Source organism: Doryrhamphus excisus, chromosome 19, assembly GCF_030265055.1.
Source record: "Doryrhamphus excisus isolate RoL2022-K1 chromosome 19, RoL_Dexc_1.0, whole genome shotgun sequence".
NCBI lineage: Eukaryota > Metazoa > Chordata > Actinopteri > Syngnathiformes > Syngnathidae > Doryrhamphus > Doryrhamphus excisus.
Window position 1 is genome coordinate 3,459,978 of NC_080484.1, and position 18,044 is coordinate 3,478,021.

The 18,044-nt window shown below is 40.0% G+C and overlaps 1 protein-coding gene across 3 annotated transcripts in view; it reads right to left on the reverse strand.

Annotated features, from left to right (window-relative positions):
- Positions 1-1,308: 1,308 nt before the first annotated feature.
- The window catches only part of dcc (DCC netrin 1 receptor), a 278,686-nt gene continuing 261,950 nt past the window's right edge, over positions 1,309-18,044 (reverse strand). For all 3 annotated transcript variants that reach the window (XM_058057939.1, XM_058057938.1, XM_058057936.1), the window contains exons 28-29: positions 14,168-14,316; positions 1,309-7,683 (exon numbers count right to left, since the gene is read on the reverse strand). In XM_058057939.1, coding sequence (XP_057913922.1) covers positions 7,594-7,683; positions 14,168-14,316 — 239 coding nt within the window. In that variant the 3' untranslated portion in view covers positions 1,309-7,593. The remainder of the gene's footprint in view (positions 7,684-14,167; positions 14,317-18,044) is intronic.

The window sequence follows — 18,044 nt, forward strand, 5'->3', positions numbered from 1 at the left end:
ACATTGGAGAGGCTGAAATCAAACGATATTTACATTTATAAACCCAAAAAAAATTAATTGTTGCAGATCTAGTGTTGTAGAATTACAGAAAAAATGGGATGTTTTGGGAACGAATCAATAGCGAGCCATTGTGTCTCAAATGAGCTAAAAATGCTGATGTGGGATTGGTTTGAAGGCTCGTCAGCAAACACACACTAACTCAATTTGATGAAGTTGAACGATGAAGCAACATTTTGTAATGCAGTTCTTCTGCAGCAACACACCAAAAACATGTAAAGGGTTAACCAGAAATCTTTTGCGGATTATAAAGACCTAGGTGACTGAGAATTCAGTGAAGCCAGAAACACGATATATCTTATATATCGTGTCAAGAAAGATATAAGTATTAGTTAAATGTCAATTAAATAAAAACAATAGATTTCCAACCAAGGAAGGAATATGGTGATTATGGTGTGCCATGAAACCCCGACTTTATAATGTGATGGAGGAATGCAACATATAACCATAATACCTTTTATGAAGTAATCTGCCCTCATAATTAAACAGAATTGACATCCTATTATGTAAAGCGACTACCAGATGTGGCGTGATGTCACTTTTTTCTGGAAAATCATTTTTAAAATGCTTCTTTGAGAAACGTGTAGCTGTATGATTTTCTGTATGAAAGGTTAGTCTAGCCCAGGGGTGGGCAAACTACGGCCCGGGGGCCACATCCGGCCCGCCAAGTGCTTGAATACGGCCCGCCTGTTCTTTCCAAAGTATTTCATTTAAACTCAGCATACAACCTGGCATCATGGCTTGAGCCAACCTTTTGATGGTTGAAGTAGCTGCTAGCTATTTGATGTGGTCTGTTGTTTACAAAATGCTCCTAAAAAAAAGGGACACAAGCACATAATAATAATAATAAATATAAAAAATATATATTTTCCAATAATATTAAATAAATAATAATTATATTAATAATACAATCAATAAAATATTGGTAATTATTACCATTAATAATATTAATTAATAATAATATTAAATTAAAAATAATTATTAATATTAATGATATTAATTAATAATAGTACAAAATATAAATAATTATTAAATAACAATAATAATCATTATTATTATTATTATACATTTAATTTCTAACACACTTTATATCAAATAAATAATTTCAAAGTGCACATATAGCAGATTGCATGACACTTTTACATGTAAAACGTGTGTGAAATATACGTGTAAAAATTGACCGTTACGTGTAAAATATTATAGTCTGCCCCCCCCCCGTCAATGTTGTTAAATCAATGCAGGTATGAATTATTTAAGAATCTGATCATTTTGTAACATGTAATGATATTAGTAAAATAGAAGTACCATGAATTTAACCTAATCCTATTGTAACCTGAATTTGAACTTAAATTAACCGCTAACTAAACAACCTGAGAGCATTGCACACCAAAATAATGAATACACGCAGCAGATTATTTTCCATGGTGCCAAAACAATTTCATTTTTGTTGATGTTGCCACAATAAAAACATTCCTACTGCTGAATCAAAACGAGCCGAGCCCTAAGAAGAGGGAGAAGAAAGTAAGTGGCTTCATCTCCCAGAGCAGGTTGATGAGTTTGATCCCCACACCGCCTGTACCTGCCCTCTCCAACCTTTCATTGCGGCATCCATTCTGCGGAGATGTTACCTTTCTACCGCCTCCGTCCCCGGGACTTTTTCCTGCCGCCGTAACGGCCCAGTGAGCATGAGCCTGAATCATAATGTTTGCAATGTCTTTATAATGAATTCGCCACCTCATTCCTCAGTGCCCTGCTCACACTCTCGCCAGCCAGTGTTGAATATAAATGCGGCTCGTCTGCCCGAATCTCCCCCAGGATTCTCCTTTTCATCACATAGAGATAAAGGTCTGTAAATTGCAATATGGTGACGAGGGTGTCGACTATGGAGCAGACTGATGGCTTGTTTTCTTCACCTCACTTGGAATCATTTGTCAATTTAACACATTAGAATCCAGAGATATTTAAATTTAAATTATAGCGAAGTGGAACAAAACATTGGTGACATTTTTTCCTAAAATACTACTACAGTGGAACCTTGGTTAACATCATTAATCAGTTCCAGAATGTACGACTCAAAGCGGAACGTACCCTAACCAAATCAGTTTTTCCCGCAAATAATGCAAATCCAATTACTGTAATCTGTTCCAGACACAGAAAAATTGTATCACACAAGAATTCCAAATGCATATAAATGATGAATAAAAGTTATAAATGAACATTTAATGTCACTTTTAATTTCATTCAAGATGAGATTGTTGCCAAAGACACGATGTGGCAGCGAGAGCAACACAGATACCGCTGTGTTTTGCTCTGGGTAACTTTTTGAATTCAATAGTATTTTTTAATCAAAATGCTGGCACTTGGTACTTTCTCTGACTCTATTTTGGGTTATTTTGCAGCCGTGATCGATAAACCATGTTAGCAAAGAACAGGGTTGAGCTGCTGCTGATCCCATAGATGGGCGAAGGACAGTGATTTCCGGTTCTGGTTTGCATTTTGTTAGGTAAAATTAATAATAACAAAAAAATATTAATAACACATCAAGATGTGTGCCATATTGTATGCTACCTGGGTAAAGCACACAATCTGAGACAAAATTTTGCTGTATATTTTTTACCTAAAAACAAAAACACGCTAACTGGGCTATGCTAATTGTTGCCAAGTACAGTACCCTCCAAAAGTACTGGCTCAGTGAGGCAAATTTTGTTATTTTTGCTGTGGACTGGAAACATTTGGGTTTGACACCAAAAGATGAACATGAGAAAAGAGAGCAACATTTCAGCTTTTATTTCCAGGTGTTATCTTCCAACTTAGAAGATGGCATTATTTGTAAAGGAACACCACATTTTTCGATGAGCAAAAGTTATTGTAAGATGTGACTGACTGGTGTGTTTTATTGCCCGGGTGAGTTCCTATCACATGAATTATTTCAACAATAAATAGCACTAAATGTCTACACTCAGTTTCAGGTTTGGGTTTTGCCTGTGAAGACATCAGAGGTGTAATAAACAGGAAAACAAGAGAGTTGTCTGTGGGTGAAAAAGCAGTTGTGAAGCTAAGAGAAGATGGCAGATCAATCAGAGCCATTGCACAAACATTGGCCAGTACAACCAGTACAACCATTTGGAATGTCCTGAAGAAGAAATAAACTACTGGTGTACTAAGTAACAGACGTCCAATGGGTAAACCAAGGATAACAACTGCAGAGAAAGAGAAAGACCCTAAAACAACTGTTGGTGAAATCAGCAACAACGTCCAGAGGGCAGGAGTGAAGGTATTAGCATCTACTGTTCGGAGAAGACTTCATGACCAAAAGTACAGCGGCTACACCAAAAGATGCAAACCACTCATTGGCAAAAAGAATAAGAAGACCAGGCTGGATTTTGCCAAAAAGTACACAGACAAGCCTAAAAAATTCTGGGACAAATTTTATGGACTGATGAGACAAAGATGAACCTTTACCAGCGTGATGGAAAGGCTAAAGTTTGGAGAAAGAAAGGATCTGCTCATGATCCCAAACATTGAAGCTCATCTGTTAAACATGGTGGGCAACGTTGTGTTCTGGGCTTGCATGGCTTCTTCTGGGACGAGCTCATTGATCTTCATGGATGATGTAATCCATGATGGCAGCAGCAAAATTAACTCTGAAATCTACAGAAACGTTTTGTCTGCGAGTTTAAAGAAAGATGCATCCAAACTGATCATCGTGCAGCAAGATAATGACCCAAAACACTGCAAAAAATAAACAAACAAAAGTGTTCATCGGGGCAGTTTTAGACTGTCCAAGTCAATGTCCAGACATTTTAAGTTCAAGAGGAGCCTGAAGGGAGTAACCTCCCCCCAAAAACAAACAACAACTGAAAGATGCTGCAGTGAAAGCCTTGAAAAGCATCACAAAAAAGAATGGTGATGTCTGTGGGTCACAGGCTTGATGCAGTTTATTGCAAACAAAGGATTTGCAACAAAATATTAAGTCTTATTCACTTTACGTTATTTTAAGTGCCTGTTCCAATACTTTTGGTCACCTCACAATGTGGTGTTCCTTTACAAATAATGCCATCTCATAAGTTGTTTGTCACATCCAGATGTAAATACCTGGAAATAAAAGCTGAAATATTGCTCTCTTTTAGTGTCAAACCCAAACGTTTCCAGTCTACAGGAAAAATAACGGAATTGGCCTCCAATACTTTTGGATTTGTTACATTGTTCATGGTAAGTCAACCCGATACTTTGTGTAGCACAAATGTACTTTGAATTGAAGAAAGAACATGTATTCATCCCAAAAAAAATTGAACGTTGACATTTATTGAGTGTCTAATCAGCATTTTTACTATTGTGAGAAATACGTAAGATCAGGCTTTCCACAGGAGTTTTAAGGCTAAACGCCCAATAGCGGTATTTTCCTATCTTGTTTTTTTCCTTTAAGATATATATTTTTTCTGAATAAATGTTAAAAATTTACTTTCACAGCAAAAAAGTAAGCTTTTGCAAATGAGCCAGTTTACCTGACATGCCATTTAGGGTGGGACAACCCCTTCACGATGTTTACTAAACGTCATGGTGACATGGCACGCATGTCACCATGGGTTCTTATGGGTTTAGTTGAAATATATTTTGTGTCTCCAAACACTTGTCCTCAAAGAGTAGGAAATTAGGTCTGATATTTGGGGGAAAAATTGTAGATATTTCTACAAAGGCTCTTCATGAATGAATCTTCTCTGAAGCAAGACTAAACAAAAGCAAGGCAAGCTCCACTAATGATCCATTTAATTGGACACTTTTCCTTCTCAGCTGTCAATACAAATTCAAAGAAGAAAGTTAAAAGACGTATTCTTCTCTCATTTGCTGACTGACCTCATGTTTGAAATGTCACACTCAAAACCAAAATACTGTCACTGCATAACATTCACTACATTTCCATGCACACCATGCCAACATTTGGTGTTGGTAATGCGGGTGATCCATTTCCAACCACCCCTCCCCAGCTTTACCCATCTAGACATGAAATAGTAACACCCCTACAGTCACATTTACACTCGTGTAACCCAATATAAAACCAAACACATTCCTTTTCCATCCGAGCAGTGAGCATCAATAACCACTTCGTATTCCACCAACATCTTAGTATGAACCGGTATTGGGCTTACAGGGATACAGCATGGGATACAGGCCCATGCTACGGGTGCCTGTGGGAAAACTACCTTAAGGAAGACCCTAATGGAGAAAGGCAAGAATAGAGACCACACCTCGCCTGGAAGTGGGATACCGGAGCCGCAACCTGGAGCCAGGCCCGGGGGAGGACCTCGCAGGCAAGCGCCTGGTGGTAAGGCCTTCACCCATGGGGCACGGCTGGGCCCACCCTGAAAAAGCCACACGGGTTCCTCCCTCCCCCGGTAGACACACCAACTGCGGGGCCAAGCATAAGGGTTCGGTGCATTGAGTTTTTGGGTGGTAGTTGGGCGGACGCATGGGCGACCTTTGGCAACAAAATCTGACATGGAATGTCACTTCTCTGGTGGGGAAGGAGCCCAAACTTGCACGAGAGGTTGAGACATTCCGGCTAGATATAATCGGACTCACCTTGATCCACAGTTGGGGTTCTGGAACCAAACTCCTCGAGAGGAGGATGGGTCTACTCTAGAGTTGCTGCAGGGGAGAGGCGGCGAGCTGGTGTGGGCTTATTAATAGCCCCCCACCTTGGTGCCATTGTGTTGGAGTCATCCCCTATGCCTTCGGGTGGGGTAAAGAGACCTGACTGTCATTTGTGCGTTCAGAGTACCCAGCCTTTTTGGGGTCCATCAGAGAGGTGCTGGGGAGCACTCCGTCAACAAACTGGGAGACTTCAACGCCCGTGCGGGCAATGACAGTGTGACCTGGAGGGTCATGATTGGGAGGAACGGCCTTCCCGATATGAACCCGTGCAGTGTGATGTTATTGGACTGTGAGACGCCCAGTTTGGCCATAACTAACACCATGATTGAACATATGGAGGTTCATAAGTGCACTTGGCACCAAGACACCATAGGTTGCGGGTCTATGATCGACTCTGTAGTCGTATTATCAGACCTGCGTCTGCATGTTCTCGACACACGGGTGAAGAGCAGGGCTGAGCTGTCAAATGATCACCACCTGGTGATGATTTGCCAAACGTGTAGTGAGGGTATGCTTGTTTGTTGAGTCTTCAACTCTCATCTCCGACTGAGCTTCGCCTGCATCCCGGGGTTGGACCGGGATATCGAGTCAGGTACCGTCAGGCCCACCGCCACCCGGATAAACCGAGGAGAATGGAATGGAATGGTCATTGATTGGAATTGGTGTTTGGGAAGACAATGTCCAGATTTATATTTCCTGGGTTCTGGTATATTGTGTGCATGGAAGCATATTGAGTGTTTACTTAGTCCACGTTACAGACTGCTTGCATTAAAAAAAAATTAAATGGAGAGAACAATTCCCCTTATTATCTTCTACACACTTTTTATGCTGACCTCTGTTGTACCTCTGTGGAAACGTTTTCAGAAAGTGAAAAAATACACTTTGTGGAATATGCATGACTTTGTGTTTGTATTCTTGTTTTGTATCAAAAGCTGACCCCTCCACGTGAAACTGAAAATTCAAGACTGACATCGGTACAATATGGGTGTATCTAATCCAAAATAAATATGAATCTATTAAGAACACATCCACCTTAATAATAAGTCAAATATATACTGAAAATACACAAAGTAAAAAAATAAACAGTTGTCATTTTCACTCTCATTACTGCCATCATCACTACTGTCTTGTTTGAATTACAGTGTAGGTCCAGTCGCCACATAACATCCAGAACCGACCAGCAAATGCCAGTCCAAAACTGCTGGAACAAATGCAGGGCTGGAATGTGACAGGGAAGTTTCCCGAGATGTATTTGGCAACAACACTCATCCTTGTTGATCTAGTTTGTCCGGTTTGGTGGTCTGTTATCCAGAGTCGGAAGTGGTTTGGTCCGGTGAAACCACATCAAAATGAGCGGCTGAAGACAAACGTGCAGGAATGTCAGCTTGAACTTCACCAACAGGCAAACTAAAAGCTGTAGAAGCTGAACGTTTGTGTGTTTTTCACTCCGAAGGTACTGGTTTCACACCATATTCACATCGGTGTGTGAGGGTTCGTTTTAAATAGAAAAGAAAAGAATACTCCTGACGGCAAGGAGGTACAGTCACAGTAACTGAGTCGCTGAGAACTCAGAGGAGGCGGATCTTAATAAATACTACAAAGAAGAGAAACAGGAAAGATCTTACAATTGGGTCTTTTTTTTCTGCCATTTCATTGAGTCTTGATGGTGGGCATTGGTAGTCCCTCCTTTTGTTTCTGTTAGGTTGAACCCTCCACACTCATCCTGTTCCTGGAGTTGATGATGTGTGGTTCAATCCAGCACAGATGGAGGTCCCGAGTCCGAGTCCCCGTAGGCACCTTCAAACTTCAGAGGCTGCGGCTGTTGCCGGAGACGTGGAGGCTTGAAGAACTGTTTCTGCTCGGGGGCTGGGTGCTTAGAAGGCTTTAGAAGGCAGAGCCAGTAATGGCGTTGAGCTGCTTCATCAGCCCCTCTAAACTAGCCATCTGCTCTGAAAGGTCGTCCTGCTCATACACCTGGAAAACAGAATCAGAAAAACGCCTTTCACAACTTTGCGTGGTAGACAGTACAGCGCTAAAGTCGCCATTACTCCAACATGTACAATTGGTTTAGTTTTCTATGTGTAAAGGTAATTCCCCTATATTGGATTATTCCAGACTCATTAACTAGTGGACTAGTGGCACTTCCATTTTGAACGGTACAGATCGATCAAGAATTTCACTGACCAATTGTATAAGAGTTAAGTCATCGCACATCGTACTACTCAGCCAATCAAATCTGTGCAGCAACAGAAGGACGAAGAGAGAAGTGAAGCTCCTCCTAGTGAGGACATTTTTTGTAACTGGACCTTGTGACTGGACTTTAATTTAAGCGGAATATACTATATGACACATTCCACATTTCTACTTCCCATGTTTAACTTTGCTAACTTTGCTTTCCAGCATTTTACAGCCTGGACGTAATTGTGCTTGAACAGACCACTACTGGAATGACTAGCCACCCGTTCAGAACGTTACAGCCATGCGTTTACCAATATAGACGACATATTCTGCTTGCTGAGTTGCTAACTGACTACACTGGCCATGGGCTTCCCCATCGTACACCAAGACCAAGTGTGACCACTGAAGCACCTTTGGAACGCCTGATGCTACCTTTAGTAAAACCTTTGTAAAATACTGTTAGAATAAAATGTAGATAGAATGAATATAGCGTTAGTTATCACCCTTATATCCATTTGCTTAGACAATAGAAAGTGTTGTTTGAATGTGCTGAAGAAGAAATGTTCCCGTGACCCTGATCAGAGACCCCCAGCGACCCCCAGGTCCTGGAGGTGCAGATGCTCATGTTAATCCTGCAAGAATGTGTCAAGATAAGAACTCATAAAACAATAAAAGTAATTACTCTCACATATACACACGCACACGCAAACAAACAAATACAGCTCGTGCAACTGCCCCTCCCCCCCACCAGAGTTGCACGACCATGTAGTAGGGACCCCTGAAAGAGAATAATAAGAGAGGAGTGTGAACTACATATTCAGAGTGGAGCGGCATGTCACTGGGTATGTGGTTTCACTCTCCTCACTGCGAGTAACTTTTAATATTGTTGTCTGTCTCTTCTGTATTTTAGTGTTTTTACAAGTGTCACAAGAGTTTGAACCTGACAAATACTCATTTTTTAAGGCACCTGCAGTATATGGAAACAAAATGAAAAAAAAAAATCATGATTTGATATCTTATTCAGAAGACTGTAAAATGTAACAACACTATCCACTGCTTGCACATTTACTTGGCCAGAGACAGAAAGACAACAGGCAATAATTAAAAACTTGGTCAGGCAGTTTGTTGACAGGATTTTCCTCCATGAATGCATCCTTTTATTGATATTATTGTATTTTAATATGGTATTGTAGCAATTGATATTGTGAGTTATATCGAAGTGTGGCATGTGTCTTGTTGTCAGGTATTCAGTGCTGTTTTGTAGACAGCAATAAAAGGCAAATTTGTGATTTGTGTTGTCTCGCCTTATCATCATTACAATATTTTATAATTTTATTGAACAGAACTGCTGCGCTAAAATGGTAAAGATAATGGTTTTATTTCATTTGAACATGCATCAGATTACAATTGAGTGCATCCCATAATCAGTTCCCAGTTCCACATGTCCAAAAGGAGTAGGAAGAAGCAAAGCTTATTAAATCCTACCCCTCCATTTTTTACAATCAGTAACTGTTTTTCACAACATTTGTTCACTTCCCGCCTTTCTAATATAACTGAAGTTTTTTTTATTATTATGTTAATTTTTTTGTCACGTACCAAAGTACGAGGTGATATGAGCATCCAATGCCATAATGGGTACCATAGTAACCGTCAAAATACTGATATATGTAGCACATCATGACTGGTTCAAGACTCTTCATCCTTGTATCTAGCAAACATCATCATCTTGTAGTATTGTGCATGGAATAAAATAGTTGTAAAATAGTTGTTGTTTGTTTCGATCAAGACTTTTCAAAAGCATTTCCACACTGTTATTTCATATTTTCTGTGGCATTTTTTCCATCGAAAGTGAATAGGCAATTTATTTGAGCCCTGCTGGTGGGAAATAATTTTCCATTTTCCAACCTGGTGGTTGCTGGTTTGAGCTTCAATATCACTTTAATATTTTCTATGCTATAGGGCAGGTGTCTACGTTGAAACATGGAATATTTACACAGGAAGAAAGACACGCTATAAACCTTACACTCTGTGTTCCTAGTGTCATGCGTTGAGACGCTTTCATTCATCTGAGTTCAACAGCTGTCATAATTCTGCACTTACTTAAAGGGGAAATGCACTTTTTGGGGAATTCTGCCCATCATTCACAATCAACTATTATCATTAGTGTACGTGTATGTTGTAAGAGTTTTGTTTTTGTTTTTTTTTACAGGGCTTCATCGTCAAAATAGAGCCCAATGACAGCATTGTAAGCTCGCTAAAATGTACTTGTTTTCTCATGTTATAATGCACATAAGAGGGAAAGCAATATGTGTTCATGTTTCACATAAGAATTGGGAATGAATGGGCAAAATCGGTATAGGTATCGGTTTAAGCCGATTTCACTCATGGATTATTGGTATCGGCAGCATAAAATCCTGATCGGAACATCCCTAATGTAGATATGTCTGTATGTGTGTATACAGTATATTAATTACTAATAATAGGAATATGACTAAATAGAACTCACACGTTAGCATTGGGAGATTTCCTTGTTCCTTTTGGTTTCATTACAGTTCTTCCTGCGGTGGTTATTGTCTCATCAATGTAACATTAATGACACCTCGTGATGACCAGTGTAGAAAACCATATCCAATATCTTATGAATGTTTGATCCTGCTTGGTTTGGTCTTGCTGCCGCTTGCCTCTTGGTGTTGCGGTGCCTTTCACGGTAGTTCCTGGGGCAGAGCCACCGAACACGCATCTGCTGCACACCTACGACCGATTGCTCATCAGGCCTTTATCAGCAGGCAGTTTGCCACTCTGACATTGGACGTTCTTCCATGCTGTGCCACTTGTACCATTGTCGTGCTCTTTGCCCTGCTTAGCCTTGCTGGTTAGTGTTTCTTATTTTTGTTTCGTTCTTGAATTGCACTTTTCGTGTAGCTTTCCTCCAAGCGTGTGCTGTGATTTTTTTGGTAATTTTTTTTTCTCCTCTAGGCCAGCCTTTTGTTGCACATTTGCTGTATTCCAATGTATTGTGCTGCTTTTGTTATTAGAAAAACCTTTTTACTTCATTATGCAACTGTCAGTTTGCTTTCGGGCCCAAATCTACAGCTACCTTTTATTTGTATTTTAGGTAATTTAGCCATTTTTATGCTTGAAAATGGTTAATATACATAAAATGTGCTAAAATATATCTATTTATAACGAATAACATGCCTTAGTCAACCACAAAACAGCATGATTTATTGATATATTTTTGATAAAGCATGTTTGAGTGAAGCTGCGAAACTCGAAGCATGAAGTGGTGAGGTGTACTAAAAAAAATATTTATGAAGTTCTAAAACCTTTTTAAATCTTAGGAAGTAGATGCAATTTTACCTTGAAGTACTTTATTTGCTGGTTAAATTTATTCATTATGGATGTCTAATGCATAAAACATGCATAATAATACCATAGTGGAGCTTCATCAAAACAAGGCCATGTACTTTTTCTGTGAACTACACAGTTTATGGCTTTGTAACCTTCCACTTTCACACTGAATGAAGCGATTAAAGGCTCTGTCAGACTGTCCACTTCCGACGTGAAAAAAAAAAAAAAACAGCCCAGTTACCATTTGATCTCAGTTGTCCTGTAACACGTCATTGATGGGACAAAAATGTCTGTTCATAACTCTTGCTGATGATATTGGTGTGCCTGCTGACCTGGATTCAACAGAATAGCAGGACATGGAGTGGTCATGTTTCATTGTTGCTATGATTCGTCTGTGTCGGGTACATAAAAACTGTAGCAAGCCTGTTACACACAAACCAAACAAATAAGTATGCTTTTTTTTATTATTTCAACACTTACAGCCACAGTGGGGATATGATTATCATTATGGCTGCATTAAGTTGACTGCTGAATAAAATGCTCACTAAACATTATGTCAATCCCTCAACATTTATTAAGAAGTAACGCTATCCTTGAACATTCATTCATTCATTTTCTACCGTTTATGCTCACAAAAGTTGCGTGGGGTGCTGGAGCCTATCCCAGCTGTCTTTGGGCGAGAGGCGGGGTACACCCTGGACTGGTCGCCAGCCAATCACAGGGCTATTCTTGAACAATTTGGAGTAATGCTAACAAGCTGATTATTACACTAAAAATGAAATGTTACTGAATCTGACAAATAAGGGTTTGAAAACACTGAAAAAGAAGGTTTAGGTTTTCCGTTTCTTTTTTCTTTGGGAAGCAAATGCCTTTTAAAGTACAGTGGAACCTTGGTTAATGTACGCCCCATGTTTTTGGTTAAGGTCAAATTGACACTAAAATGTTGCCTGTGTTAGCGTAGAATATAGTGCGTGTCTTGTTGTGATATGAATACAGTGCATGAGCGCATCTGTGTTTTTTATTGTATTTTTATTATAAAACATCCTTGTTAGCAGCTTGCTAATACATGGAAATGGTAAGCAGAAGTCAGCTCCCGTCTATCATGTCATCAATGGTCGACTGTAGTTCTTTGCTAATTAATCGTTATGCTGCAAATGTTTTACAATTATAGTTTCACATGCACAGAATAATTCGAAATACATGTTAAATATTTCAGATTCCTTTTTTACCTTGATTGAAGATGTGATGGTTGCCAAAGACACGATGTGGCAAAGAGATCAACGTGGACAACATCTTTTGTGTTTTGCTAGTTGTTTAGTTGTTTTTTGCTAGTTTTGCCAGAGTTATTTCTTGAATTATATCGTGTTTCTCACCTTCTTTATCAAAAATGCTGGCAATGACAACGTTCTATGGCTCCATTTTGGGTTATTTTGCAGTTGTGACCAAAAGAAAATCAGATACTGGAGGTGAGAAACATTGTGTCTTCGGCAACAATCATGTCTTCAATGAATGTAAAAGTAACCTTTTCAGTTATCATTTGAAATTAGTTTTGTGCCTATAAAACTATATAAAAACATGGTTTGTGTTAGCATTTTTTGCTTTTTGGAACAAATGAATTGGATTTCTATGATTGATTCAGTTAGAGTATGGACAGTTAGGGTCGGACCTTCTGGAACAGATTGATGCCAACTAAGCCTCCACTGTCACGGGTTTGGATGTATGGACTGGAAAACACAATGGGGTCATTCCTAGCTTAAGTCCTTCCCTAATGTAATTCCATTGGACAAATCTGACAGACACTATAAATTGGGAGTATTTTACACAGCTTTTTCTAAAGGTGCTCCTTCAAAGCCTTCACAAACTCTATATAAAGAAAACATCATGGCTTCCTGACACTGTAACCGTCTTTACAGACCATTTTGTCAAGATTGTTTGAAAAATAAAGACAGAAATTACTGCAAAAGTTGCAATGTTGACACTCACTCCATGTTTTCTGTTGCTCCATCGAGCAGGAAAATGTACTAGTCGTATTCCCAAACATGTTGCATTAAAAGAGGGGGTGACATAAAAATGAAAGTGTCATTGCGCTGTCGGGCATCAAGCCCCCACTGTGTGTGTGTGTGTGTGTGTGTGTGTGTGATGGAGGGCCCAGAGGGTTGATGGGGAAAGACTCGATCAATTACAGAGATAGAAGAGCAGATGAAGAAAAAAGACCTGCTGACCTTTCACACCTCGTCTGTCCTCCCTCAACCTTCTCCCATCTCCTTTTTCTACACTGATGACAAGTATTGCTTCTGCCTGATTCTTTCTGTGCTTCATCCGTCCTTCACCCTTGTCTGTCCCCCTTGAACTGCCCCCCCCCCACTGCCGTCATCACACTCGTCCTGCCCCTCCATTCCCTCTTAGTTTGTACACTTTCCTCCTTTTGATACAGTCTGCCGGCCTTGCCTCCCTGTTGTCATGGCAACCACTTGTCCTGTTCTGTTGTCATTGAGTAGATATGAATATTTAACAAGTTCTAGCATCTGGCAGCCCTTCACATCTACTTCTGTCATTTCGTCTGTACTTGCCCTCCACCTCTCCCTCTTTTCCGTCTTTCAATAATGCTCTCCCTCAAATGTCCTTCTTTTCCCATGCCAGCCTCCCCCAATATGTATCACTCCTGAATGCAGCCCCCCCACACCCCCAACTTGTCCTTGGTTCTCGTCTCCATATCCCACTCTTCCCTGCTTTCCCTCTCACTCATCTTCATCGAGCTATAGCCCCTCCTTCCTTCCTTCCTTCCTTCCTCCCGTCCTTCCTTCCTTCCTCCCCCTCCGGTCCTTTTTGTCAAAGGTTGTTAAGCAGGAAAGATCCCAGATTGAGGGATGTAGCGTTGGTTTAAAAGTAAATCGGCAACATTAGCTGCACTGCTTTGATTTCCACTTACGTTGGCAGCTGAATCCTCTACGGGTTTTGTTGCTCCGTCCTCGAGTATGTCAGGCGCTGTCGGAACTGAGACGGGAAGCAAAGGAGATCGAGCCTTCCCGGCTTGACCCAAAGAAGCTGTCTTCACCTGAGGCTTTGGGAGGCTTGCAGCTGCGTAAAAAGGGAATATATATGAGAACAGGCGACTGGGGGCAGACACATGGAATCACATTTCAGATGTGGATCTTTAGGACTTTTATGACATTTGATGTGGAAGTCATCATGGCTGCCATTGGCCAAGAGATGTGCTGCTGGGAGTAATGGACTCCTGCGATTTCTGATGGTTAAACAAGCTCCTCAACAAATCCCACGTTACTCCAATCCGGCGTATCATTCTTTTGGAGACTGACTAGAAGTGGAGATTCTTTTTAAACGATTGTTGTACAGATAGTTGTACTTCCGAAGTAGAGGTGACGTCACCATATTAGACCTGATCCTAAGTAAGTTAGTTAGTTAGTGCTAGGATGAAAGTTAAAGAAAAAAAAATATATATATATATATATCGGGCTGAACAGCGTTCGAGTGGTTATAATGCAGGCCTCACAGCTAGGAGACTCGAGTTCAATTCCACCCTCAGCCATCTCAGTGTGGAGTTAAAAAAAAATGCTAGGTTAATTGGCGACTCCAAATTGTCCATAGGTATGAATGTGAGTGTGAATGGTTGTTTGCTATATGTGCCCTGTGATTGGCTGGCCACTAGTCCAGGGTGTACTCCGCCTCTCACCCGAAGACAGCTGGGATAGGCTCCAGCAGCCCCACAAACCTTCTGAGATAATGAATGTATGAATACTGGATATCGTGGTTTATATTAATAAAGAAATATTTGTACGATATTTTTAATAAGTCAGTAGGGGTTACTTGAACGACCCCGCACCACCTAAAGCCTCAGTGTTCCACTGAATGAAAAAGCACCCAGATCATGATGGACCCCCCTTCACTATGCCGGTTAGAAAACATCTCAGGTGGGATCTCCTTGTCATGCCAGTAATGTTGGAAGCCATTAAGGTTAAATTTTTTCTCATTTAGAGAATAAAACTTTTTTCCACCTGTCAATGTCCCAATGTTTGATGCTCCCTGGCATACGGGCAGTTTCGTGGCATTGAAGGAGACGAGGTCTTTGAATTTGCTCTTGAAAACCTTTTCCCGCCGATGCCGTCTGATGGTTATCGCTTTGCAGTCGGTACCAGTAAGGGCCTTCACTTGGGTCGAGGTGTGATTTTTTTTATTATTATTTTTTTAATTTTACCACTTGATGTTTTGTTCCGTAATGCTCAGCATCTTTGAAGTGGTAGGCTGTGTATAGCTGCATTGTCTTCACTTGACTTCACATTAAAACACCGTGTACACGTCTTGGATAATGGTGGATGTGTGAATAAACAGTTGCATCTATTTTTTTTTAACTCAGAGATGCAAGTTATATGACGTTAATGTGCTGCAATATGAAGCAAGGTAATACATTCTGTAAAAGATGAATGTTGTCCTTGACAGCGTGACACTTAAGTGTCGTGTTATATCGTTTTACAAAGTCACAGTTTTCTATGCTGTACAGAAATGCAGTTTCTGTAGCGTTTCGTCTCCTAAGCGGACTGAGTGAGTGACAGACAAGATACAGCATGCAGAGTGAGGGGCTGGGGGGTGTGCAGCAGGGAGCGGGCAGCACAGACAGACACTATATATCAGATAATATTGGGTGTATTTTCACTGATATATCGGTCAGGCTCTAGTTTGAATGGACCGAGATGTTTAATCATTGGCAATGGGAATGTAATGAAAAATGTAAATACATTTTTTTTATGTGCAACTATATAGCCATCATGTCTGCAATGAGCTGGACATTTGAAAGTTGGAGTTTGAGTGGAAAACTGGAAAGTAGCTGAGTATTAAAAAAAATGATGGAAAAGAATAATTGGGTGATTTCAAGATGTAGTTACATAATGTTTTAATTTCTTGTTAAAATATGTACTTTTTTGTCCATTATATATTTAATAATTTATCCATGTGTCACTCCATATTCACCAAACCATTCACTATCTGCTGTTGAACGCTTGTGTCCCTCCGGGGTCGGTTTGATCTGATTACACACAGTTGTCATTGATTGATCTAAATGACAAGTTCATATGTGACTAAGTGGACCGTCAAACAGGAAACGGATTGGAGTCTGAGTCCTCCGGTCATTTGTTTGACCGATGAACTATCTACCAATTCAACCATTAACAAAAATGGACTCAACACAGGAAATATTGTAGTAATAGAACTAACAACAGATGGCAGTTGTGTAAAGAAGTGCGTGTGAATGCTGAACAGCTGAAGCTGTGGAATTGCTGTTAAAGTGGGAATTTTGGTGATGGACATAATTGTTAGCCTGGATGTGTTGATGCTGTATTGTTTTGAGAAATGAGAAAAATGGCTTTAATTTCAATGAAAAATGTTTTGGTCTGGAAAAGCGGAAATGAAACTAGAACGGGTTGAATCTGTTGATAAATGTGGACGTAGTAATAATTCTAATTTGTGCAATTTCAGAAAAAAGCAGGAATATTTGTGACGTGGACTATACATCGCCCAGATTTGGAATGTTTTAAATCGTTTGTGAAATGAAGAACTTATCAAAGAAAAAAAGTCCATTAATATTCAATCTAAAATGTGGAATTCAAGAATGTGGGATTAATTTTTTTGTAATGCATTAATATCTAGCCATCGTGTCCGGAATGATCTGAACATTTTGGTGTAGGTTTAAATTGCTTTGTGGTTCCTTAAGGACTTAAAACAGAGATAAATTCAAGGGAAGAAGAAAGAGACAAAATGTACCCCCCAAAAACGGAGCGAGACCCAGAGTAAACAAAAACACAAGTGTTTTTTTTGTCTTTCTAATTCCCTGAACAATCTCCTGATGTGTCAACATCCCTAGGCTTTTTCCACACACAATCCTTCTCTCTTTGTCCTGCACTCAATCACAATCTGATCAATAGACATCCATTCTTGCTCCTGTGAAACAAAACACTGGGGACAGTCTTGATAGCAATGAATTATAGCAGAAAAACAAGGCACAGCTGGATCTAAACTGGTCAACCAAATTCATGTCACAACAGACCGGATATACAAACCATGTATCCAAGCGTGGAGTGAGGATATGCACTCTGTTGCTATGCCAATACAATCTTCCCCGCTTTGTGTCTTTGACACAGATGAAGATTGCAACGAGATCTCAATCTGAACATCTCAAAACCTGCAGCCACATGTACAGGGGTCAGCAGGGTTGCGTCTGTGTTCCTATGGTAACCGCAACGCGGCACCTGCATCATCATACACATGCGATGTATCCACATAACGGAAGTAATGTCAGCCAAAAGCGCAACCAAATCAATTTTAGAAATCAAACCAAGCAGTCAGAGTGTAGCATATTCCATGAATAATTTCACAAAACCAAACACTAATCTAACAAACTTAGCAGCGTTTGAAAGCTGACACATAAACCTTCTAATGCTATAAGTATCATTCCTCTACTACAGGGTTGCTCACACTTTTTCAGCATGCGAGCTACTTTTAAAATGACCGAGTCAAAATGATCTACCCACTACAAAAATGCAAAACATCTATTTATTTTCAAATGTATTGAGGATTATTTGTACGTACAATGTATGTTGATGTACCTTACATAACCAAATGAGCCAATATTGCAAAACACACATAATTAACTATTAACATTTTTTGTAATTACCTCCACATTACTCCACATTTCCCTTCTTTGGTACTGCGATGGTAGAATGGCATATGAGGCAAACGCACTTCGAAAAAGACATTGTGAAAAAAAAGTCCACCTCCCATTCCGTATGGAAGTGATA